The sequence below is a fragment of the Patagioenas fasciata genome, chromosome 1 (genome assembly GCF_037038585.1).
Source record: "Patagioenas fasciata isolate bPatFas1 chromosome 1, bPatFas1.hap1, whole genome shotgun sequence".
Classification (NCBI taxonomy): Eukaryota; Metazoa; Chordata; class Aves; order Columbiformes; family Columbidae; genus Patagioenas; species Patagioenas fasciata.
Window position 1 is genome coordinate 53,341,181 of NC_092520.1, and position 27,192 is coordinate 53,368,372.

Consider the following 27,192-nt stretch of genomic DNA (forward strand, 5'->3'; position numbering starts at 1 on the left):
CAAACTGTCACTCAGACTGGAAAATGTTAATTTAATGGCATTCTTTTATAGTTCAGAAGAGAAATGGTTGATCTCTAGTGCAAGTTGTAATAACTGGTGTGTCAATTTGTTACCTGTATTCAAATGGATGCATAGAAAAATTCACACTTAGAAATATTTTTGCAGTTTTGTGCTGAAATTGCTGCCACAGATAAAAGATTTATTTTTAAGTGAAAGCTGGGATAGACTGATGCTGTACAGTGCTGAATGACCACCAGCTGCTTCAAAACCGACAAAGAACGATTTCCAGCTATAAGGGGTAAGGTGTGACATTTGAATTTGTGCATGGAGGGAATTCTTAACTCTGGCATCAAAGAAGCTATTTAGAAGATAACCCGATGAGTCCCAGCTGCTTCCTTGTCTGCTCTGACAGATGACTTTGGACTTTGGCTTGTAAACATGAGAGGGTTTTGTAAACTGGTCCTTTGTCACTTTTGCCTGAGATAACTGAGACTTCTGAAGACCTCTTGAAGATAGCTGAATTCTTGGAGACTTCTGTCAGAAAAGCAAAAGTTTGGGATTTGAAGCCAAACTGAATTGTGTATGTTACTGCCTGCTGGTTAGGCTATTGCAAGTAGTTCCTAAAAGCACTTCAAATTATTTTAAATCTCTTTTTTTTTTTTTTTTATGCTTGCTGGGGTTTCTTTCTTACCTACCAATGCGCTGCTTCCTTTCCCTGCAGGTTTCTTCTCCCCACTCCGCACCTCCAACACTCCGGCTTGTAGGTGGGGTCTCCTCCGCTCCCCAAACGGGCTGTGCCCGCCCCCAGTCCCCGACAGAGCGGTGTGAAATCGCCGCAACTCGGGCAGTGGGCAGCGCCCTCCCACTGTCGCCCCCGGCAGTGGGCCGGGCCGGGGGAGGGTCCCGGCGGGGGCGGTACCGGCACCGGCAGTCTTCCCCCCCCTACCCCGCGCCGGCGGACACGGGACCGGCCGGGTCGGGGGCGCCTGTGTCGAGGGCCCTGCGGCAGCGGGCGAGCCATGGGGGTGAAGAGCCTCAGCGTCCTCAGGCTCGGCGTCCTGCTCCTGGCCACCGCCTCGGGGGATGCGGAGGCCCCACCGAGCTGCGAGGGCGTCCGGAAAGTTTTCCAGCTGCGGCAGCTCGGCCCCCTGAGAGGCATCCCGGAGTCCCCGCGGGCAGGTGAGGGAAATCTTGCCGGGGGCGGAAGGCGCCGGGAGCTGCCCTGTCAGTGTGCGGGGACAGCCGGTTTGAATTTGGTGCCGCTGGCGGTGATTAGTGACTGGTGCCGGCGGCGGGGCTGCTGCAGCTCCGCTGGGCATCTCTTGCCACCCGCTGTCCGCGTCCTTGAGCCCTTGCGGACCTGGCTCTCTACCGACATTGGGGGTTGATGGGGTCGTTGTGGTGGAGGGGAAGATGTCTGGCTCCTTACTCGGGATGTGGGCTCTGCAAAAACTGGAGCACCCCGACATGTGCCTAAAATCTCCTGGTGCCCACTTTCGTGGCGTACTGGGTGCCGCGCAGAGGAGGGAGCCAGTTTGAGCTGGAGGGTCACCCTGCTGACAGCCGTCCGTGGGCAGGCACAGGTACGTCGGTGCCAGAGCAAACCCTGAAGGAAGTGGAAAGACACCGAACTGCGTCTTGCGCTGTCAGAGTTGGTCTTGGGTGAAGTGAGAATGATTTGCACCACTGAAAGTGGTGCATCTGCACGTTTTGTCTACTGAACTTCGGCTTATAGATGTAACAATAAAATTCCTGGAAAGTAATGTCTTCCTGACAATTTGAGTACATCCTAACATTGATATCAACAAAGGAACTTTTTTAAAGTGGATACTAAATTACGTGACAAAGCATGTATGTAATAACACATACCTTCTTAGATCTGGGGGTTGTTTCCAGACTCCCGAAAACCTCAATTCATTTCAGTGGTGCTAATCACAAAACTAAAATGCAGAAATTTTCATGGTCCGAGATTGATTTTTTTTTTTTTTTTTTTCCCCCCACGCATCTATAAAGTGTGTTTGTGTTTAGATGACAAGTTAACTAGAACATGTGAGTCAATACTTTTCCTGCCAGAATGTAATTTTTTCATGCAACTAAAGCTGAATTTACATTCCTCTTACTTCAAAATATCAATAGCCTCTTCTTTTTTTAATTTTTTTTAAATAGTCCATGAGTTGTTTTCTTTTGTTAGTTTTTGAAAGCTGACATGAGGCATACTATGTTTATTCCTAAAGGAATAACTTCAAAATACAGTTGTTTTTCTTTTTTAAATGACTCTAATTTAAAACATAATGGATAATTCTAAACTTAAGACACTCAATACTGCATGTGCAGTTTACAAATCAAAGTACTATATTTAGGTTACCAATACATTTGACAACAGGTGTTGTCTTCTTACATTGTCCTTAGCTACAGATGTTATTATTCTTTTCACTAAAAGTAAACACTTTAATTGGAAAGCATTATTAGATGCTGTGTGAATAAAGATGTCTGGAAAGAGAAATGAGTCAAAGTCCTGTCAGTGATTTGAATTTTTTTGTGTTGATTTCTGTGAATAGCATCAGTATGAATGATATGGTATCAGTTTGTCTATATTCTTCTCATTCCTTAGTCTAATGTAACCATTACACTTTCTCTGCCATTGTCATTTATTTTGATACCATATGTTCACTTATATAGTGGGAGTAGGGAGGAAACATCTCAAGAGAAAAGAACTATGGTGCCTTATGTATGTTTCTTTTGCCCTGCTCTCTGAATTTTCTCCTTTCCTTCATAATATTTTTATAACGCCACTCTCCTTTTTTTTCTTTTGACTTTTCTGTATTTCCTGTTCTTGAAGCAAAAGCTGGCTTTGAATTATAAGAGTAATAAAATAATTATTCTCTCCACTTGCCCCTGCAAGCAGCAGTCGGCAGGAGATGTGGTGCAGCTGTGTGCTCAGCAGTCTGTCTCCCTCTGAAGGAATTACGCGGCTGTGGGCAGCCTGGGAAACACCAGCACTCAAAGAGCTGAGGACAAGCTTCAGAGTTCTTGCTCTGATTAGCTTTGATTGCAGAGGTACATGAAACAAATACCTGTGAACAGTAAAACCTTTTCAGAATTAGAGATGACAAGAAAATGGGGATTAAATGAGTATTTTAGAAGGTTTAGGTGTGATTAAAGGTATTCGTAGGCTGGAAACAGAATGTGAAGAGGAAAGAAATGTCACTTTTGCTACTAATCTTCTATATTAAACCTTCTTATGAGGCAAGAAGTGAAAAATATTTTAAAACCTTTTCTGATGGCACTTAGAAATGTGTTTGTTTGTAATACTGTAACATGCATAAACACTTTATGTAGATGTCCACTTGTGAAAGCAGGTGTCCAATCTGCCCTTTTAAGGCTTAGTTCAGTTGCTTAAATGTAGGCATCTGGCACCATTTGAGTTGCCCTAAAGTCTCTGGAACATTCCCATGGAGCCAGCAGATGTGATACCTCTGGGAGACTCACATTCTTCTGGAGCAGCAGCGGTGGGATACTTGTGGCATCTCAGATGCTACCTGTGGGCAGCTGCTCTGCACTGTCAGTGCAGCCAGTGACATCTGGGAGCTACTCAGCAATCAACCGGTAGGTGTTGACTTCAGACCAAGCTGTGTACACCCTTTGCCTCTCTTATATTGTTGACATTTCTTTATTTTAGTGATACCTTTGACCTAGCTTGTACAAGGACACCTTTAAATGTCTTAAGCAGAATCACACTGTTTACGTGGAGAAGGATCACTAGCTGAAAGAGTGGGAATGTTAGATGGTGTACGAATTTGTATTCAGTGGAAGGCTACCTCTACAGTCAATAAAATTATAGGGAAGAAGTTGGCTTATATTTGCTTTGTTTTCAATGTCTGTATTGAAATAAAAGACTGTAGCATTCACAATTGTGGTTTTTTACTTTTCTTAGTGATACTTAAAAACCAAGCAGACTTATATCAGCAAATCATGGAAATTATTATTCTTTTCATTTGGGGACTGCCATGTGTCCATATTTTGAAGTTATATTAGTTCAAAAAACTATGCATTATTTTATGTAATTAGTTTTGCAGTGGTTGTATGTAGTTCATGTATCTTTAAAGGAGCAAAAATACGCAAAAATGCCAGATACATGCACAAAGGTGATCTTTTGAATTTTTGTTACCACTCATGTAACACAGGATATCCTGGTGTTGAAACTGGCAACTAATAATCAAGACAAATTAATTTCTTTAACAAAGCCAAGTTGTGTGGTTGTGGTTTTTTTGTGTTTGTTGTTTTGTTTGTTTGTTTTTTCCTACCTCCCAGCAATGAAGAAACTTGGGTAGTTGTGCTCAGTCTTTTGTAAACACTAACAGTGATTTGTGAACTGTAGTATAGACTTGTGCTCACCCCCATTGCATAGTATATTGAAACACTTATCACTTTCAACTGATTTTAAGTTGCAAAAATACTTTGTTTTTTCCTGTGTGATCTGTGCTACTAATGCGGTGTTGTTGAGACTGTACAGAAAAACCTCAATAATTAAAAATCCTAACAGACCCTTTTTGTTGTCTGGAGAATCAAACAACATGCAAAGCATGAATTAAATATAAAAAGGCCTCAAAGTGTGTGTATAATTTTTTTTTTTTTAAATTTGATTTTATTTTTGTAGATATATGTGACTTGGGTTATTTAAAAAAAAAAAAAAAAAAAACAAAACAACAACCTAGTTGTCTACAGAATGCCTTTTCTTTTTTTTTTTTTAACATATTTTTATTTCCTGTGCTCAGTTTCTGGTATCATAACCTAAACAACTTTGTGGAAGAATTCTACCCTTATACTCCATATATGCTAGTAAAACTAGAGCTTTTAGCTTTAGTTGCTCATTTTTCAGACAGATTCTTGTTCTTTCTTCTCTGTTTTCCTTCTCTCAGAATATGTAGAATAGCAGAATGGGATGGACACTAAACCAGTCACCCTTGCCTTCTTGACAAAGGGCTTCCAGTTGTTATGTCAGTGAGCAAACTGTCAGTCTTCTGATTGCACCAAAAACCTGAATTCCATGGCTTATTGAAAAACATAAAGTTTGCTGGAACTTTAGAATCAAACACTTCCTGATGAAGTGGAAAAAAATACTGGAGATATTTTTCTAAGTTCTCAGCAGGGTGTTGTGTGGGGTTTTTTTTGTTTGTTTGTTTTCTTTTGTTTGTAGGTTTGTTTGTAGGTTTCTTTACAGTGTGTTTGGGAGGTCTTCGGTACAATTAGGAGAACAACAGGCATAATAAAGAGCGAAGACTTTGTGACTGCAAAAGCTTTTGGATAGACGATTGTTAAGGATATGGAATTGAATAAGCAAGACAAACTATACTTGAAGGATGAGATGATTTCAGAAAAAACTGGTGTGTTATACTCTTTTGTTAATTCAAGTTAAAATATTTTTGCGAATGCAGCTTAATGTAACCATGGAAGTCAGTTTAAAACCCAGATCAGATTGCCTTTGAATTTTAATTTGGTTTTGTAATATGAGTTACATTCAGGTAATCTGGATTTTTGTTCTGTTTGAAGTCTAATTGAGAAAATATTTTTCTTCTTGATGTGTGCAGACAGGGGCACTTCCAGTTACTCTGTCAAACTGGCATTCAGATCTCCAGATAAAGTTTTAGGTGGAGAGCACCTCTGGATCCACAAGAAGGTTGCTGTGAAACAATTCTTAAAACATTTGGGGATTAAAAACAACAAAGAAATGAGCTCAACTACCTAGCAGTTTTCCCATTTCTATCTACCATATTTCAGTGTCTATGCTGCTAAATACAGGGCAGAAGACCAACTGCTGGTTCTTGTGCAGAGTGGAACAGATTGGCTCTCGTCTGCATTGTTGTAGAAGGGACTGACTGTCCTCACTCAGTAGTGTTTGCTCTTGAGTCTTCTCTATATCCAGTATAATGCTCTTATAATGCCAAAGCACTATGAATTTTTGGAGTTCCCTTTCCCTGCAATTCAAACAGTGTTATAAAAAGGACAGCTTTTTGGCAGGCCACGAGTGTGGTGCAATGTGATTGCATGTTGCATGGGTGTATGGAGGGGTGCCTGCTGGTAGGTTGATGATCTGAAAGGATGTTAGGAAGGAGCCAAACCTGTACTGCAGCGTTGCCTATGGTATCCTCTGGAAGCAGCCTGAAGAATGCACCATCTCTACAAGGGCAGCTGGGCACTGCATTGAGAGAAATCCTGGTGCCATCTGAACAGTCACAGAAACAAGTGAGGTGATAGTTCAACAGTGTGGACAGTCAAGGCCAGGGCCTTGATGCTGAGCCCTGCCTCATTTAGCAATGCTGAAGTATTTCACAGCAATCGTAATGATGGTGATTAATGTTAAGTCTGGAGTGGTGGCTGTAACAAAAATAAATTAATATAGGAGGGCAAGCATGAGAAGGATTCGTGTCTGATACAGGTTGCAAATCCATTTTGTGATAAACCGCTGGTTTGAACAACTGCTTTCAGGCACTGTTTATCATGACTATCTTAGGTCTGTTCTGGGATTTTTTTAAACTCTGGATTTGATCTCATGGAAGTATTTGTCTAAGTAGACAGGCAGAAATTTACCACGCATCTGGTATTTTGTCTTCTTGGCAATTTATGGCCTCATCCTGTCAGCACTTGTTTATTTCAAGGTACTGAAAATATGGATGTGTATGGTTGAGACCATGAATGAAAGTTTGAAATCAGTTTCAGATCTTTTAGAAACAGGTAAACCTAAACCTAAGAATAGTTACATTTTATTATTGCTGAACTACCTTTACTGCACCTATATAGATTGTTTTCGGTTGTAAAACTTTTCCTATACTACAACTGTTTATGTTAATAGACATTTATTACAGTCTAAGTTACTTCACTTCTTGCTGTCTTGTGGTTTTGTCTAAAAATAGATTGCAGTGAAGAGCCTTCAGAATTTGGTACTGAAAAGAACCAATATTCCTTATTGGAGCAGAAAATGTTTTCTTACTGTGTTTCAAAATAATTGGTTATCACAAAACAATTCTTACGGAAGATAGGATGACTTTTTAGATGTGAAAACACAGAAAATAAGTGGTGTGGTGTTGTGTGTGTGTTTTTTTGTTTGGTTGGTTGGTTGTTTTTTTAAATGTTTGCTGTACTGAAATTTAATAACCCGTTTCTCTTGCTGGTTTACATATTCTCTTTTGAAACATTATCCATAGGCTGTTGCTTGTTCTGTAGCTCGATAAAGAAACAAGTACAAAGCCACTCTGTGGATTCTGAGCAACCACTCCATTCTTAGTCATTTCAGTTAATTTGCATGTTGTATCTGGTTACTTTTTCCTGACTGGTGAAAGCAGCTATGTTTAATGAGCTGAAACAGAAGTAGGTCAATATAATGTTCTTTATACGTACGTGATTAGCAGTCTTAAAGTATAAAAAAAAGTTCCCTTAGGGTTGGGAATGATATCCATGTTAATAAGATGTTGCTTAAAAATTATTTACCATAAAATAAAGGGAATAAAAGAATATTGAAGAGTCAGCTGAAACCATAAACAAATATTCATTATTATTTCAGAGTTTTACTGTAAGTCTAAATGTCGTCTTGAAGCTATTCTAAAGCCTATCCTAAGCCTAGATAAAATTTCATATTAGCTTCTGCTTTACAAGAGGCAAAGTGCAGAAGATTTGAAAGCTAAGTAGTGCCTAACATTTGTTTAAAATATTAAGCACAATTTGGGTACTAGAGCTAATCTTTACGTTATTTAATTTTAATACTAAATGGGTATTATGTATGTCTGTACCTATATACATATGGAATTGCATATGAGCAGATGACGTATATTATTTGTTAATAACTAAAATGTAGTTGTTGAGAGGTCATACATATTGGAAAAATTGCACAAAGGTTTTGTGCAAGATGTGCTTTTCTGAACTTCACAGGAAAAAGGAGATAATTTCTTCTAAGAAATAAAGCTGTTTACTCGTGAAAGAGACATATCAAATCAGTAGGAGAATGAGAAATAATAGAAGTTCTAATTTTTCCTTGGTTTAACAACCTAACTGTACACTTCTGATCGTGGAATCGTGGTTTATTATACAACAATGTCATTGACTAAAATGATGCTATATGCAACACAATATTATTTGCATTTGAGGCAAGTTGATAATAACACTTCATCAAGTTTTCTCTCATAAATCTTTAGTTCCAAGCAGCGAGAGGAGATTTACATTTAGTTACTATCTGCTAAGACTTGGAGGGTAAGGTAGGTCATCTTATATACATACTAGTGAGGTGTTTTTTTTACTGTTTTTAAATACTAGCCATCTGTTGCTGCACAGTGATCCATAAAGCTGTTTCAGTATTTACCACTGGAGGTTCAAATGTGTCTTCCTTCCACACCTGCTTTTGGAGGGAGGGACAAGGAATTTTGAAGATGGAAACCACTGATGCCAGAAGAAAATGTTCAGCAAATCTGAGACTATATTATCTGCAATTAGCAAGCAAAATTTGTATATTTGTCATAGGAATCAAATTACTTTCGTGTAGTACTGTAGATGTAAGTGTTCATCCAGGGTTTGAATAACTATTTTTTTTTTTTTTTGTTGTTATGTGGTGTGGGGTGTTTTTGTGTGTGTGTGTTTTTGTTTGTTTGATTTGGTTTTGTGGTCCTTATCATTTACCTATTTCATTCTGGTTTTGTGGTTTTCTAAATGTGTGTGGCAGAATGCAAACCTCCCTTTCCCCCCCCATCCTCCTTCAGTATGGAGGGAGTAGGCACATCTCCCTCTCTCTGCTACTTGAAGCTAACAGCTTCTTTTGTTTGGCCCAGAGCACCCTGGCCAGGGCCATTAGGAGAAGGGATTGCCAAGGCGCCAGTGAGCCGCTGGGCACCTGTGACCAGTGTGGGGGATGTTTGGAGGCTTCAGGGGCACCCCACACACGGTGTGGGGGTGCAGAGAAGCTTCTAGAATACCTACAGTCAGGTCTGATCAGCCAGTATAAAAACGGGACTCTCTCGTCGAGACTGGGCCCATTGTCTCCGGTCTCTCGGAGCACGAGCTGAAGATGCTGCCGCCGAGAGCCCCCCCCTCCCCAGGATGGAGACTCCGCTTGCCTTGCCGCCATGGGTGTGAGTAAAACCCCTCGCAGGATTGCGAGTATATTTATCCTTTCTGTGCACATATGCACGTGTAACTTCCCGTGCTTAATACAAGCATGTATAACTTTATTTCCTCGCACAATCGCGAGTGTAACTTTATTCCGTGCACATTTGCACGCGTACTTTAAATTATTTCCTCGCACAATTGCGAGTGTATTATAAATTTATCCTCGCACAATCGCGAGTGTATTTTCCTCCCGTGCTTCCACATAAGCACGTGTAGTATTCCGTGCACATTCGCACGTGTGAGTAAATTAACCCTCACAGAATTGTGAGTGTATTATAAATTTACCCTCGCGGAATCGTGAGCGTACGCTTTACCTGTATCTCTTTAAGAATAATCCCACACCGTGTTGAGGCAAGTGTGTACTCCTCTGGGACTCAGGGGTGGTTCCGGCATTGTTTTGGGTGAAGCCACGCGCATGCACTCTGTGGACCGCCTGTTGTACCAGTTGCTGCCCCTTAATAATTTTCCTCAACTGATACCCGAACCTATATTTAAGTCACTTTTGGAGTGCTAACACCCTGTTTCTCACTGGTTTAATAAAAGTTGTTTTGGACCCTGTTGTCCCTTAAACTAGCCTCGGGGTGCCTCTGTGACAATGTGATTTCTAAGGAATCTTCTGGATTGTTTCTACCTGTCTAAATATGGCACAGTGGGTTCCTGCTTCATGATTTGGGTTGCTCTATGTAAGTAATAACATTTTTTCCCCACTATGTAGCTGAACTTAATATACAGGGTTGTGAGTCGCTTCATTAAGATAGCTTCAGCCAACACATGGATAAAGGGACTTAAGTTTGATATAATGAATTTAAACACTTTACCATTCTTCCAGAATGCTCTGGTCCAGCCCTCAGTAGCTTAACTTTTCTGTTTTAGCTTTCTGGAATATTTTATTTAAAACACATAATTTATGTAAGATAATTAATGGAATATTTAGAGTGCAAAATGTGTAAGGCCTCCTTTTTCCCATAACTGTAGTCATACTACCTTAGAATGATTTATCTGAGAAAAATAGGGGAGAAAAAAGAATGAAATATTTAAAAGGGGTGTTAAATCTTGAGAATTTAGTGGTAGGGAAATTAAAGCTTGAGTGCAAAGTGGTGGTGAAGAGCTGAAAGCAAATATAGAGGCAAGGACAATGCGGATTTAAGTTTTTACTTTTTTAACTTCTTACTTTTTTTCTTCTGATCATGATCTTACCTTTTTACCTATTACGAAGGAAGAATGGTGCATATGCACACAACCCCAGAAGCTGAATTTAGTCCACAGAGCAGATAAGAAAAGTTTCTCACTATATTTGGTAGAAATCTTGTGATATCTGTGAGTGAAACACTGTATCTAAGAACAAAATTTGGACTGGACAGTGAAATTTCGTATTAATACGATTTAAATTCTCACACCTTTCTTCTCTCATGAAATGCTTGTTTCCTGGTTTTAGAAAGCATTGTTTACATACAGTGTGAAAGTATTTTAAATACATGATAACAAGGAATATATTAAGGTATTTTTATGCCTGATTATGCTGCAGTTATTAAAAAAAATGAAATGGGCAATTGTTGTAGCCGTACAGAATTGCCCCTCCTGAATTTCAGCATGCCCAAAATTTGAAAAGATGTTATTTTCGGTTAATATTTCCCAACCTGTTGGTGAAGTACTGAATTGACATGACAGATACATGGGAATGTTAAACATTAGAGAAAGACACAGTAAGAGAGATTAGACTGGAATTCAGAACTGCTCCATATAAAAGTTAATATGAAAATATTAATTATAAACTCATGAGGAACGGGCTTCCCACTGATGTATTTGTAATATTTAGCAGTAGTTAGCTCTTTCCAGTCCAGGATTTACAGAAGAACAAGAATGCCAGCCATGAGCTGGCTCAGCAGTTCGGTAGTCTGGATTATGTACAATGCACATTCCATGTATTTTATCAACATTAGTTAGCAGTATTCACAGCTGGAATAAGATTACAGTGTCAGGGAAATTATATTATGTGACATTAATTGACTGTAGTAAGTGTACTCTTCCCACAGAATTTTAGTTAGTATCCCCTTCTATTTTCTGTTTACCAAAGCCAGATGTCTGTAAAGCTTTGGGTATTTCTGTTATGTGTATATTCCTATGTTTAAAACAAATGTAACTGTTTTGTGTATTTATGTATTGCATATTCCTGTTTCATAGCAATCAATGTAATTATCTCTTTCTCTAGGGGCTGATCTCCAGGTTTGTACTTCTGAAAAACTGACATGCTGTACTAAGAAGATGGAAGAAAGATATCAGACTGCAGCAAAGCAAGATATACAGCAAGTGCTTCAAACATCAAGCGCTACATTAAAATTTTTAATATCTCGTAATGCAGCTGCTTTTCAAGGTAAGGCTTTCTGCTTTTTGTTTCCAAATTTGTTCATGCTTTTCTTGATTTTCATCTTTGATTAGTTTATGCATATAATAAAAGTTTTCTGATAATTTTTAGTTTCTCCTTATGCTTTTATGCTTTCAAAGGGGTATTAAATCATGCAAGTGATTAGAAACTGTATTGCTTTTGGAATAACTGTTTTAGTAAGATGCTTTGATTTAAATTGAAAACCAAGAATTTGGTTTTCCTCTTGAACTGGTTTAGTTTGGACAATACTAAAATGCAAAATTATTGCCTGGAATGCTACAAAAGAGCTATTTTTTGTTACTCTGGTATTTTTGCCCACTGTGTTTTTTTGTCTTGTTCTGATAGAAATACCTGGGTAGTTTGGTTTTGAGGTTCAGTTTTTAGATCTAGAGGTTGAGTGACAGTTGTTCTAATACCCAATAGGAAGCTATCTGATAAATTAATAGTTGTTTGGGCTGTTGGTGGGATTGCCTGCTTGCAATTTCTCTGCATACTATTCAGTTTTATCTGCATTAATAAGGCATAAGGTACTGCAGAAATTGATTAGGAGCTGAGAAGATGTGAGAAATAGTGGCAATATGAAGTTGTATGTGATAGCAAGGCTTATGCAGTACATATTTGTTGAGGACAAAGCCTTACAGTCTTGTCATTTGTGTACTTATGGCCTCAATGACTGCTTGGTTGGACAGGATAAGATGGTAACTTCCTACCAGCTTAGGAATTTGTCCTTCTGGTGGCTCTCTTCTGTTTAACCTGTGAAGCTAAATGATTAGCAGAACAACACCAGCTGCCTATCGTCAGCAAAGTTGACTCTGGGGTCCTGAAGCCTTCTGTTTTTGAAATTTGGGCTGTCTAATGCTCAAAACAAGTTGCAATTGTTTTTCTCCCTTCTGGGGGTATTGCCATTTAGCCTGCCTAACACAGCTGTCAACAGGTGTCACGATCAGGAGATCATTGATAAAGTGTGCAAAGAAACCTCTCCCTCCTTGTCTTCTGCCTTTGCTCTTCCTTCTAACTTCTGTGTATTAGCTCTCTTTTTTTTGGACCATAACAGTATAATATGTTGTATTGCTTTGCTGATCTTGGGCTGTAGCCTCTGTAGAGGTCAGGAACCAACTGTATGTTCTGCCTAAGTGAGGGCTCTACTCTCAGCCTCAAGAGTTTTATCATCTCCTCCTTTCCCTCACCCCTAGAAAAACAAAAGGAAACAACAGTGCACTAGCCTCCCCTTAGGTATATAGATAACATACTTTTGCAACCCGAAGATTTCTTAGTCTTCACAAGAATGGAATTTAAGTGACATTTAAGTGAACTTAAGTGAAATCAGGACCCAGAAACTACATTTCTGTTGCATTTACATCCTGAGGGGCTCAGTCAGTGGGGTATTTTCAGAGTGTGTGCAGTGTACATCTCTCCTGTAGCTGAGTTCTCCCTGAAAGACAGGGATACACACGTGCCTTCGAGGAGAAATGGTTGTGCTTCCCTTAGGTACAATCTGAACAGCTATTAAAAATGTGGGTTCTAGGCCCTTCTCAACTTGTAAAGATTCAAATTGTATCACCTGCCAGTCCAGGAGGGTGCCTTGAACACCAATTATTATGTGGCTTATGTGGCGCATATGCACTTTCCATTTTACAGTGTAGAATGGAGTTCAAAAAACACTGACCCAAAGAAGGGAGTCTGTCTCTGTAGTGTAGTGGTGATATGTCCTCTCTATAGACGAATGGTTTCAGGACTGCTAGAGAATTATAGTTTTTCATTTTTTTGGCGAAACACGTGTGAGCAGTTCTTGTGCAGGAGCACAAGCCATCCTTCCCACATATGTAGCTCGACATTAATTACTTTTCCCACTGGCTTTCTTTCATCATTTGCTTTTAAACAAATACTTTTCAAAGCATATACTTTAACATATATCATTGCAGTCTACAGCTTCGTCACAAGGGGAGGAGGAGGGGCAGGCGCCGATCACTCCTCTTTAGTGACCAATGACAGAACCCGAGGGAATGGCAGGAAGATGTGCCAGGGGAAGTTTAAGTTGGACATGAGAAAAAGGTTCTTCCCCCAGAGGGTGGTGCAGCACTGGAACAGGCTCCCCAGGGAGGTGTCACGGCCCCAAGCCTGACAGTGTTCAAGAAGAGACTGGACAAGCCCTCAGACACATGGTGTGAACTGTGGGGTTGTCCTGTGCAGGGACAGGAGTTGGACTCGAAGATCCTTGTGGATACCTTCCAACTCAGGACATTCTATGATTCTATGATATACGTATTACACACCTTATACACTTCATATATTTCCTAACTACACACTTTAGTACTTTTGTCTTAAAATTCCTTTTACGTAAAGAAGTATAATTGAGAGAGAAGATTCCGTGGATTATGCTAATACTTAAATTTAAAACCTTGTTTAACCTTGAATTAGTTATTTGTGGGAAAACATGCTGTTGAACGTACCACTAATTTTTTGAGAATTGCTACCGTCAGTGACTAAAATTCAAACTACGTTATTTCAGAATCAGAAACCATAAAAAGATGCTGCTGATGTTTTTTTAGGGTTTGTACTCTAGGAACATAACAAGACATTAAACCTGGTCTGAATGCACTTTTGGCCCTGCTTTGAGCAGGACTTTTGGACTGGAGACCTCCTGAAGGTCTTTTCCAATCTGAACTACTGTATGACAGTGTGTCTGTGTTCACCATGGAATCTTTAGGCATTCACTCCCTTTATGTTTTGCTGTGGCTGGGGTGTGCAGCCAGGAGTGTGATTACTTCTGTTGCTTTGGCAACTGGGCAGACATCTCAGCAGTTATGCAGAAAGCGGAAAAGGGGATTGTTGGGGTGTGTGCAGAAGGGAGCAGGTGTCCTGGACTTTGCCAGTGTTGTCACCTGCCTCTGTTCAAAGTCTGCTGAGGTTGGATGCCTCAGCCTAAAAGAGGTGGACTGCATCCAAACACAACAAATCGTGAATGTGTTGTTCTTTTTTCAGTTTCTTACATATTCAGTAGAAAGAGGTAGGCAGTTAAAAATGTAACCTGTATCTGCCTCTGGATGTTTTCAGAGGGGTGTCTTCTCTCTGTATTACCTACAATCTAGAGATCCTGAGTCCTTCAACATGATGAGGTACTAAGTACTTTGGCATCACTGACTTTGTGAAATGAGGAATCTATCTGCCTTTCTTATCTATTAACTGTATGTATATGCCTTTATCTTTATACCAGAGTAAATATAGATATATATGACATGTCTTCTAACGTTTGTTAAAATCCTGTGGTTATATCATGGTAAGTGCTCTGCTGAGCTGAGCTCTGCTGACAGTTTTCAAATGTTGCAAAAATTCCATGCAATTCCATTCTATTTCAAGCTATATGATACTAATTGCACCACTTGTGTACTGCTTCCTGGCAAGTACTGCTACAGTTTTTTCCTTACATTTCAGCATGTTTTGGAGTGTATATTTACTTTTTCACTGTAAATCTTGTTTCTTTTTAATACTTTTGAGTTGTGATGAGGGGACAGTAGGAGAGGTGAGACTGAAGTTAAATAAGATATTAATCTGGTAAGTGATAGATATATTATGGAGAGTAAGAATTCGTTCTTTCCTTGGCAAAGGTGACTAGAGAACTTAAAGCGTATGGTAATTGTGTTTCAAGACAGCTATTTTGATAGGTTAACATACTTACGTATCTCTGCATTTTTAATATTTATTATCTTAGGAATAACTGAGAAAAAGATTGTGAGTGCTGTACAGGGATTTCCATAGCATCTCCATTATAGTGGAAAACATAAAGCCAAATGCTTTTTTAACCTTTATTTTATATGCTAGTCGACTAATATCCACCAATACCCCTGCACCCCCACCTATCCACCCTCTCTGTCCTTGTGCCCTCCCCCCGCTTTTGCATGGTTCTTAGATGTTACACAAAGTTCACATGGACCCTTGTTTACCTCCAAACAGAAGAGGAACAAGGACCACCAGGGTCAATCCTTGTATAGTCACAATGCAGTGCCATTTTTTGTGTAGGGAAAGAACTCCTTGTGGTTTGTGACGCTGTGGAGAAGAACTGAATAGTCATCTAAGAATCTGGTGATTTGGAGTGGGATGGGGTTCTGTACAACAAAATAGCAAATATTGTGTCTCTTCACTATTTTTCCACACAGAGAGCTCATAACCCTTTAAAAAGTGGCGATATATTACACAGAACGAAACAGCAGCTTGTCTGGTAGAATGGAAAATTTAGAGATAATAATTAGGTTGTAAAGTCTGAAAGCAAATGGACTTTTCTTTGTGCTACGATATTTGGCTAATATGGCACTGTGAATCATTTATGAATGTGACAACCTGTCACCAAAACAGTGGATTTGACAAGTGTGCCTCTGTAAGGAAAAGACAATAAATTATTCAATACAACATTTCCTGATACTTTCCCTGTTACATAGGAAAACTATAATGCCTTTGTGATGTAAGTTCCGGACTATATTGAATCAGATTTTCCTGATGCAGTTTCTTGTTCTTCTGTGAAAATATTGCTGCACAATACATCAATGTCCATTTTATCCTAGACCAGAATTAAGGGAAGTCAAACTGTTATATCATATTACTTTAGGTAACAGTACAATTACTACATTTAAATATTATAAAGTTGTAGTCAGTAGTTAAAATAAATTGTGTGAACTAGAAAATGTGCTGAAATCTTCTGAGCTGCTTTCTCTGATATCATGGTAAGCCATAAGAAATACTGGAGTGTCTGTTCATCCTTGTAAAACTAAATCTTCCCTGGCATTGATTCAGTTGTTTTCCATTTCTTAAGTTTTCTGAAGAATGATTTGAAGATCTAAAAATTGTGAGTAAGAGCTGCTGTATCTCACTTATGATTTCAAATGATACATTGCCCTCTAGATCATTTGCAATGTGAAAGACTACTTTGATGTTCCCACATTTTGTTATTTCTTGGCTTAATAATCCTTTTTATTTTAAATGTGATATTAATAAGCCAAAATCCAAATGCCTGTGAATCCCAACTTCTGTTAATTAAATGAAGTTGAATTATTCTTTTAAAAGTCAAATAAGTGGACAGACTAAGAGACCTGATTGTCATTTTGTTGTTAGATTGAGGGAAGAGGGTCTCAAAAATGTCTCTGGTTCACTGGAATTGTGCGCCTCATTCTCTGTTGTACTGCAGACCTTCCCCTGGGGACTAAGGAAGTTGGGAATTTTAATAATGCAGGAAAATGATTGTACCTCCTGGTTGGTCTAAGGATAAAAGCTGTTACACAAACCTTATTAATTTCAGAAATCATCTATTCAGATGCTATTTTGATTCCTTTATAATGCAAAACCAGGATAAACTGTTTGGTGGTGTAACTTAGAATTTGACTGACTATGTCTATATATACACAAAACACAGCATTACGGGGCTGTTGTAAGTGCAGAAATCTGGAGATTTAGATTAATAATTAATATTTCATTATTAATCCTGAGTTTTATTTCTGTATTGCAAGCAAGCCTTTTATAATTCCAGAGGGATTTGCTTCTATTGTATCTCATTTTTATCTTTTAGATACTTATTTGCATACATGTATGCTGTGCTACAGCTGTTCTTGGGTTATATACACACAGGGATTTAATGGGCTTCTGATCACACCAGTCTTTTCTTAAATTCTACTTTTTAGCATGCACTTGAGCTTGTGAATTTCTGTCTCAGTATATGTTTATTTACCATCACTTAATTATTTCTCCTAGTTGCAATAATATCTGAGTTACTATTAAGCTGATGTAGGTACACTGTTCAGACTCACATACTTTGTTAACACTAAGATTTTTTTTTCATAATCTTATTTTTGTTAGTACCTGACTAACTACTATTTTGGTTTATATCTGTGTAGCATGGTGATCAGCGTAGACATATGCTAATTTAGAATTTTTGTGCTTTCTGTAGTGGTCGTACATTAGAAAAAACCTGTGAAATACAAATTTAAGGCATTGTTCCCTTGTGAGCAGTGGCTATAGAAAGTTTGGATTTTCACAGAACTGCGGATGCTTCCTGCTTCTTCTGAGAATTTTGGGAAGCTGATTGCTGGCAAAATGTATGAATTTGGAAGAAGATTCCAATGCAACAGAAAAAGGCAGTATAAAGTTGTTGGTTTCCAATGGATGTTTTATGTTGTTTCAAATACAGCGTTTTCTGTAGCCTTTTAGATTTCCAAGATTTCAAAGTATATGTGGAAAAGTTTTCACTTAGTATTTTTATTCTATGTTAGGAAAATAAGAAAAAAAGAAGTCAGCAACTCAAGTCTTGTTGAAAGATAGAACTCAAAAGAATCTCTACAAGTTTGAGACAAAGTCTGAAAATCATGGAGTTCAGCAGGAACAAATGCAAGGTGCCACATTTAACTGGGGAGAAACAGTGGAAGACATAACAGGGTGGGGGATAACTTGCAATGGATCTGTTCTGTAGGAAAAGTTCTAGGAGTAATGATGGATCAAAAGCTGATGAAGTCAGCAGTTTCGTGCTGTTGTGAGAAAGGCAGCTGTCATTGTAGGATTCTTAAACAGAAAGACATCAGAGATTTGTAGACTGAAACTTTTCTGTTTTGCACTGGTAAACTGGAGTTCAGTTGTGGGTAGTTTACTTGAAGACATGGACCAATTGGAAAAAAAGAGAGCAAAAATATGCTCTGAAATTTAAACGTGTAACTTAAATAAATGAACAGCCCTAGTTTCTTTAAAATGGGAAACCGAGGGAAGAATTATGCCATTTCTTCAAAAACATGGGTCACAGCAACATAGAAGAAAGTAGTGATCTGTACTCTGTCATCTAGTACATAAAAAACAATGATTTCATAATGTAGTCAAGAAAGTGTAGGCTCTATATGAGAAAGTATTTTCCAATGACAACATCAAAATGCTTTTGATTAAACTTCTTGGGGGTTTCCGTGTCCACAGGTCTAAGAAACAAGCTGGACAAGACAACAGCTGCCAAGAATTATGTTGTAGATACGACTGATTCTGCTTTGAGGGCCAGGGGTTAGACTAGACTGCTCAGCAGACTTTTCTCAACCTTACCACAGATTTCAAATGCGATTTACAAAAAAAGGTTAAAGGAATTAAATACTTTAACTAGTTTTAAGCTCGATCTACGGGTATTATGCTCTAACAAAAAAAAAAGTTTATTCATTAGTTTATTTCCAAGAAGATAACACAGTTCTCTACTGTGGTGGACTGTTTCAGTCATAAAGATGCTTGCAGAATGGGTTTAAATTTAGAATACTATATTTCAGTATTAAAAGTACATTAATTTGTTCAAAAATTTGTACTTTATTATTTATCATTCTCACAATTGAACTGTTGTGTATAAATCTAATAAATCTGTATACTGTCACTTTAATAGACAGTAATTATGCTGTTATGAACTACATATTCCACATGGGAAATTAAATGAATTTTGCATTTTTTCCAATGTAGACAGTCTTATTTTTACATCAATTTTTTTTTCAAATTACATCTCAGTGAATGTGGCATACTGCTTGTGAGAACTGGAATTGTGTACTGTGATTTTGTTTTACTGTGATGTAAAGCTGTTTTTCTTTCCCAGGAAAAGTAAACTAAAGTTGCCTAGTTTTAGGTGGAATTTTTAAAAACAGATAAGTTTACATCTAAAGCAGTTAAATCTGATTGCATTTTAAGCAATTTTAAATTACAAAACCACCCTCTTGTCAAAACAACAAAAAGAAAAAGTAAGGGAGGGTAGAATTGTATCAAAATAATCAAATAAATATTAAAATACATTATGACAAAATTCATTATAACAAACCAAGTACTGGCTTTTCTTGTGAATAACTGCCCCTGTACTTTAAAAAGTAGATGTGTAATAAAAACAGAATTAAACGAAGAATTCTGAAACAAACAAACAAACAAACAAACACAAAAAACCAAAACAAAAGCAAAACCCAAACTGTACAGCAAACATAAATCTGAGGGGAGAATTTTGTTCCTGTGGAGAAAAAAATCCAAAGTTGTTGCTAGACACGTAAGAGTTCATGAAATGTCCCTGGAAACCTGTGCTTAGATGATTGAACAGAGCCCAGCATCACCTTTGACTGTAAGGAAAGCTTGGATACTTACTTAAGTTTAATGCATTTAGATACCTACACTGAGGTGTCTGAAACTGCCCCAAAGTAAGAGCCATCAGAACTTCCTTCCTCTCTGAAACCTTCCAGCCACACTGCCTAGTGTTAGCTCCAGGGCGTAAGGTTTGGGAACACAGCAATTATTGAGCAATTATTGGTTATTGAGCAATAAGCCAATATTTGAGTTTCCAAGCTATCAGCTACTTGGAAGTTATTACTTTACTCCTGAAGTAAATGGAAGGTGGCTTACTGCTCTGAGCAAGCTGCTTCCCTCCTGCTAGAGAGGTGGAAATGTGCGAGTAGATTCTTGTTCACCCCTTTGCTTATCATGTGGCAATTTGTTTACATACAAAATAGGAAGTGATTATCTATTTTTCTTTCTCTTCTTCTGGAATGAAGCAGAAATATGTGTCTGTGTTGTGTAATGAAGTAGTTGTCGTAGTGATTTTAACAGTGGTAATGAAACAGATTACTAATATTAAACCGGTCATCGGCAGGTGTAGGTAACTATGTCTTAAAAGAGCTATTGATCCGAATAGTATCGATTTTAGATAAATCTATGAATCTCAGCTTGCATTAAGGGCTTCAACTTAAGTCTGTGCAGACTAGGGGAGTGCCGTGATAGGGATCTGCTGATCCTGGAGTTCCAGAAGAGAATGTTTTATTTAAATGCATTTCAAATGCATATGCATAGCAGGTTGCAATACAGAATACTACAAATTTACTGTAGATCAGCTGCATAGCTGTTCAGCACCTGTACAATAGCCATTTATGTAGCATTTTGGGGTAGTGTCTAAAAATACAACAGATTAGTGAGGACTGTTGGCTGTTTTCTGTGTTAGTTATTTTGCAGTGTTTTTATGTGTAAGTATGTGTATGTATTTGTATTTATTTTGCAGTTTGTAGACTTTCCTGTTGCAGCTGTTCTGGTATAACTACTTAATATTTATTGTGACAGAAGCAAAGTGAAAAAATAACTATGTAGTTCAGTGGTTAGGTTCCTCATCTGCAGCAAATGAAGGTTGCATGTTGCTACTCCAGTTAATATTTTTGATTATTTGTATAATCTATAGATATAGTCTGCACTGAAATAGTTTTACATGCCAGGCCTGAAGCACTTTACAAGTGTTTTTCAGGGCATGTATGAGCTCTGAGCTGGATATACTTCCAGTCGTCCCTATCTCATCAGTTTTGTTGCCCTTTTCAATGGATCCTCTAAGGTCACCAGGACTTAAAAAAAAGGAATTTTGTACTAAACGGGAGCCAATCAACTAACTTCTCTTAAGAAATAACTTCTTAAAGAATGCAGAGAGGTGCATCTAAATTCCAGTGGATGTTCCCCTCCACTACCATCACTGTGATAGTTGTGGGCTGATTGCTTGTTTTGAATGAGGTAAACTTCTGCAAAGTACAGCGTAGATTTTCTGCAGGATCAGGGTTATCATGTGGTTGAGAAAATTTCTTCCAAATCAAATTAATGTGCTATTTTTATTCTGGAATATAGTATTTCTTTGTACTGTGCTTGTGTAAAATGAATTATGTATGTATACATTTTTATTTATTGTTAGATATCTAAAAATATGTAAATATTTTAAGTATGCCTTGTTCTGTGTGGTGTACCTTAAAGGTCTTTGGGATTTGTAAGATGGGGTAATGTATTTATAATTTGCAAGGTCTGTACATATACAGAATGGGACTAGAAATTTTAAGTTACAGCATAGCTTTGCATTGTACTTTGCATTGTACGGCGAATTTAAACTTAAGTAGTTTGTAAACTAATTTTCTTGCTTTTGCCTAACACAGTTTTAACCTCATGTTATTTTGAACAAATTACTGGTAGTATAAAAGATCTGATTATCACCAATAAGTATTTAGTTTTGTCACTCCTGATATATTACTTAAAAGCTGCTAGCAAGAATTCTGTAAGCAAAGTAAAGCCTAGTTCAACCATATTAAAATCCTATTTCCATGTTAATTTGCTTTCTGCTGTGTGACTGTGTTACACTGAAGCTATTACCTGGCTCAGTGGTCCCCACAGACAATTTCCCTTTCTCATTCTGATTTTATTGTAAATGATTGTCAGCATAGTACAGGAAACTGCAAATTCAATTTTAATCAGTCCCATGAGGGACTTGATTCTTCATGACTTATTGTTTTTAAAATAAATTGAAATAACCAAATAATTTGAGGGTTTCCTTCAGAGCAGAAGATTAAAATCTGTAATTTCTTTTATGCAAAGGCCTTTCTTTTATTGTGTTATTAGGTAGAAGCTAATATTTAAGGAAATTTTGTAGTGATTACTCCCTTGGGAAAGATTTAGTTCTTCATTTCAGATTTCCATTTTATATTCAGTACTTCGTTAAGCTGGCTTTTTTTCTTTCTTTCACACCTGTTGATCATAAACCTGCTGTTTTCTTTTAAAGATAATGCTTTCTTGAGTATTTGTTATAATTTAAGTCTTAAATATAGCCCTTCCTGCGCTTGCTGTGCGTAGTCCTTACTGTGAAACAGATTAATGACCCCTTTGGTTTAGAAAACTTTAATTTTGCTTTGTCTCTCTATGCTGTGTTACTGTGAGACAAAATAGCCAAAAACATGGAAGATGAAATAGTGCGAAGTTAGAAGGGGACCATGGGAAGAAGAGAAGGTAACTGGATCAGAACAAAAAAGTTCGGTGATATAGTGCAGTGTGACCCTCCCAGAGGCAAAGTTTTTAACAGTAAATCATTGGGATATGAGATTCAGGGCTTGATTCAGTTGCACAACAGGCATCTGTCTGGTGCTGGTTTAGCTGTCACAGGGTCTTCTGTCTGTTCTCCAGGCCCACCCCTGCAGAGAAGTGCTGGTGCTGTCTGTCCTCTGTCATATCTGCTGATCCTTTAGAGGATGTCCTGCATAACCTCGAGAAAAGCAAATAACACTATATTTTGGGGAAAAGATTCAAGTTCACTCTTTCAGACTGTAGATGTTCACATCTTAGTGTCTACATGTGAGGTAGGGGCATTTGGTCCCATAACGGTCAAAGGAAATAAGATCAAAGATGTCTATTTTAAATGGAATTGCGTAGCTCAAATGACTACACCTATAACGGTTTTTACTTACATAAACTGTATATAGTGTATATTTATAGTTTAGAAGTAAGCTATGATAAAGCCTTCAATAATGTCACCATTACAGAACAGTCCTGGGAACCTGAGGGGGAAAAGATTAAAAAATTGCAATTCAAATTGCAGCACTTCAGGAACATTACACTTTTTGAGGTAAACAAGAACAGACAAGGTAGTAGGGTAAAAAAAAAATTATGATTAAAAGTTTGTTCTTGCTTCTAACTACAGATTTGTTTCCCTACCTGAAATAGTTATTTGATACTCAGCTTCCCTCCCTGCAGTTGCTATGGTACCTAATGCAACTGGAACAGGAACATACTGTCAAGCAGATTTGGGAAGATGCACTCAGGCTCAAGCTTTTTGGATATCTTCTTAAAACTCAGCTCCTCTTATAAAACCAATAAAAAGCACTTATACTAGTGATATAAATAATTAAAAATACCTGTGTCAGTTAAAGATCTTTAAAAAATATCCAAGCATCAGCTTATGTCTGTGTACTAATGAAGGCAATCTACTAGGGAATGGATTAAAAAAAAAAAAACAGCAACAACAAAAAACACTAAAACAAATAAAAACCCCAGAAATTAATGAATCTTCAAAAGCCAAACCTTAGAGAAATACTGAGAGAGGTCTAGAATTAGGGCATTAGGAAGAAAGAAGAAGAAAGGGGGAAATAGGTGTGATCTCTTTCATTTCTTCTTTTCTATAGAAATTTACACCCTCAGTTCTCTCACCTGTGCAGTGTACAACCATAACTGACAGTCCTTTCTTGAGGAGATTACAACCTAAAATGGCTCTTAAGTATCAGAAAGGAAAGGGGGAAGTCAAAGACAGTATTAAGAATTCAGTGTATTCAATTAATCAGGTGGTTGTTGTAGAGAATCTGGGAAGTTTCTTTTCTGCTTTTGAAATTAGGACACTGCTGCTTATGTAACCAGAAGAAAAGAAAATCCAGTTGTGTTTTAGAGACTATGATTCGTGTCTTCACTGTATCTTCTCAAGCTTTAGATTTCAGTGAAACACATTGCAGCTAGAACCTGCAAGGAGCAGTTCTCTAGCTTGGTACATTTACATGCAGGTATCTTCTGTAACACTGAAAGAAGGCCAACCATGGCGTCTTCTCACTGTGTATGTTGAAAATAGAGAACAACAGTTTTTTGACTTCTCATTTGAAAATATCATGCCTCATACAGTGTGAGAACAGTGTTACAACATTTTTCTGAAAAGTTAAAATGAAGACTCTTAAAACCAAGAAAAGCCTTTTTGATGTTCTAGCAAAAAGAAGGGAAAACATTCTAAATAGAGCATGCTAAGTTCAATTCAAAGTACAAGTAGTTTCTCAAAAAAAAGCTGCTAACGTGCTTCTGTTCCCATGATAATAGAAAAAGTAAAAGGGGTTACTATGACTCAAAACTTTAGAGCTTGTACAAAGTCTGGGGAAGAACATGTGCTGTTTTGGTCTACATCTGGATTTTCCATTACCTTAAATTTCAGTAGTCATCACTATTTAATATGGAGATACAGCGTTAGTGGCATTTTTTGCTGTTACTTTGTGTCCACTTTCACAGGGTAAATACTCAGTTATCTGAAGGACTTCGTGTATGAATCCAGTTGATGTGAGCTATTAAGTAAATGAACACCGATAAATGCATCTTCTACGCAGGGTGATCTCTGGCCATGTGGAGGCACCCAGCTTGGTTGAGGTGCATATGCAATATCCAATATCTAGGCCAGTGCTTCCATGGTAGACTAACCACATCTACGTGTGTGGCATTGAGCTGTACCATTTCCTGCCCTTATGCTTTTTAATGTGTTTGTTTTCACAGGTTTTCTTTTTCACCCACCAGAGCAGCATTTTTTGAGCATGGCATCAAATCTATGTGTTGTGTGTGGTGTCGGGGCAAATGGCGGTCCTTGAACTGGCAAAAGCTGCTGGAACAGTGATGATGAACTGTACAGACTGGAGGGAGTCAAACTCATTTATACTGCTTTTTAGTCCCAGGAGTGAACTGGAGTTTTGTTTCAGTTGACACAAGTTGACTGACATCAGTCTTAGGAGCAAGCTGACATTTAGACAATACAGATGATCAGGGTAGATGGGAATGAACTGAGGAAATAACATGCTCGGCCTTGTATACATAGCTTTGCTCTGATTAGTATCCTGGGAAGCTTTTGACAAAGTCCATCAACAGAGGTGTTTAGTAGACAAGATAAATAAGATAGAAAATCCTTACATGACAGAATAACTAGGGTGGGGAAGGAGAAAGAAGAACAAGTTAACAGAACAGCATGGGAAGAAATGGTTGATTCTTAAAGTAGAGGGAGGTCACCAAAGGATTCTTCAAGGGTGTGTGCTGTTCAATATAGAAGAACAACAACAACAAAACGACCTGGAAGAAGGAACAAAAAGTAAAGCGATGCTCATGATCATAAGCTCTACAGGGTAATGTAGAAGCAAATACAAAAAGGCACAGAAAGGCTTTACAACACCGGATCAACAGGAACTAAAATGACAAACAAAATCCAGTTTAATTACATATCAAGTGATACATATGGAGAAAACAAACACCCCTGTTTCTTGTATAAAATGGTAGTTTCTAACTTGACCAGTAATAAGATCTTGTGATTGTGATAGGTAATTCTGTGGAAAGTGCAGACTGTTATTTTGTAGCAGGTAAAAGAGTAAGTGGCATATTAGGAACTAGTAGAAAAGGAACAGATGGCGAAGCAGGAACCATTGTATATTGTTACATAAATCACTGTTCTGCATTTTGAATACCATGTGCAGTAGACTACTGACCTAGACTTTGGCATCTCTTGGCATTGAAGCTCTCTAACTTCTAAACAGAAAAATTCCTCAACATCACCTGTCAAAAAAGTTATAGTTGTCGTTTGTCCTTTCTTGGGGTACAGATGAGAGATTTGATGGCTTCTCAGAGTTACTTCAATCTATATTTCGTTCTGGGATTTTATTTTTATAGCTTATCAGTAGCTACAATATTGTTGGTTACTAAAGAGAACTTTAATAACTGAAGCTGTAAAAACAACCAGTGTTTGGGAGCTCAGCCAGGTGAACTCAGATGGGAAATAAACCATAAATGTTAATAGTCAAGGTGATTAGGCACTGGAACAGGTTACCTGTGGGGATGGTAGAATATCAACCTCATCTCAAGTTCTTCAGTTCAGGTTTAGCATCAGCATTTGAAGATATACTGTAGTTGAATGCCAGCCACTGTGCTATTTTGTAAAGAAATATTTTTCAGGCTCAAAGTGTGTTACAGCTGTCAGATTCTATGATCCTACTCTAGTCTTAAAAATGGTGAGTACGAATCTATGAAGGTGTTGAATGTAGTGCAATCTGGCACTTGTATGTTTCCTTGAAAGATAAATAATGTCAATTTAATCACAAAACTGAATACAGTCTATCCCACACATGTCCCCCACCCCCCACTCCACCCAGTTTTCTTCCTCGTGCAGAGAATTAATGGAAGACCATCAAATTCAAGTTCTCCAAGCAGTTTTACGACTAAGTGGGATTTAACGTGGTATGTATATAATGAAATTCTTCTCAAGTATAAATATCAAATCAAGCGTTTATGGCTGCTTTGGATTCTTTTTGCATGCTTTATACATTTTTTAAGGACCTTAGGACTCATGCTTTTTTGTATCCTTAGTGAATCCTTTCTGAATTGCTAGGCTTAGGGGTATCAGGTAATGTTACACATTTAAGTTTTGAGGTCACTCACTTATTTCTTATTTCACTTATTTCTTTCAATATCACAGACCTGTATACCACTGAAATTATTGCTCTATGCTGTCAGTTTTTACATAATTACTCATTAAGGTTTTATTTTTTTTGGAACAGATAATGGCCGAAATTTCTTCAGTTTCTCTTTGCACTCTTCACCATGATTCATATTGTCTGGTTGAATTTGGCTCCAGCTTCTAAGAAAGTGCTATTAAGAGCCTGAGTTCCATCAATGGAGCTTCAAACCATCAAGTTCTACAACAAAACTGGACTTTAAAGATTTTGGCCAATTTTTTATTTTTTATTTTTTTTTAATCACAAATAGAGAAAAGTTATACATAATTGCTTTGTTTCTTACCAATCTAAGATACTTTCAGCATCCTGAAACCTTGCAACATTGTTATTTCATCATGAAGAAAGAATCCCTGCCCTCCCCTTGGAGTCCTCTTCAGGTTATCAAATGAAATCCATAGTATAATACAGGGAAAGAATAAAGTTGGAAGCAAGCTTCCATGATTTATTATTACTTGTTAAATGAGTCTTCACATGGAATAACATTTGACTCCTTTCTTTAGCATGCTAAAACTTAACATGACTTGTAAGTTACCTACATAGTAAGTGAAACCAGCTTATTTTGTATATGTGATTCTCTAGTGAATATCATTTTCATTTTCCATGTTG

At 37.8% G+C, this 27,192-nt stretch overlaps 1 protein-coding gene across 2 annotated transcripts in view; it reads left to right on the forward strand.

Moving 5' to 3' along the window:
* Positions 1–359: 359 nt before the first annotated feature.
* Positions 360–27,192, forward strand: part of GPC5 (glypican 5) — a 668,409-nt gene continuing 641,576 nt past the window's right edge. For both annotated transcript variants that reach the window (XM_065844183.2, XM_071806651.1), the window contains exons 1-2: positions 360–1,179; positions 11,360–11,521. In XM_065844183.2, the coding sequence (XP_065700255.2) occupies positions 1,020–1,179; positions 11,360–11,521 (322 nt within the window). In that variant the 5' untranslated portion in view covers positions 360–1,019. The remainder of the gene's footprint in view (positions 1,180–11,359; positions 11,522–27,192) is intronic.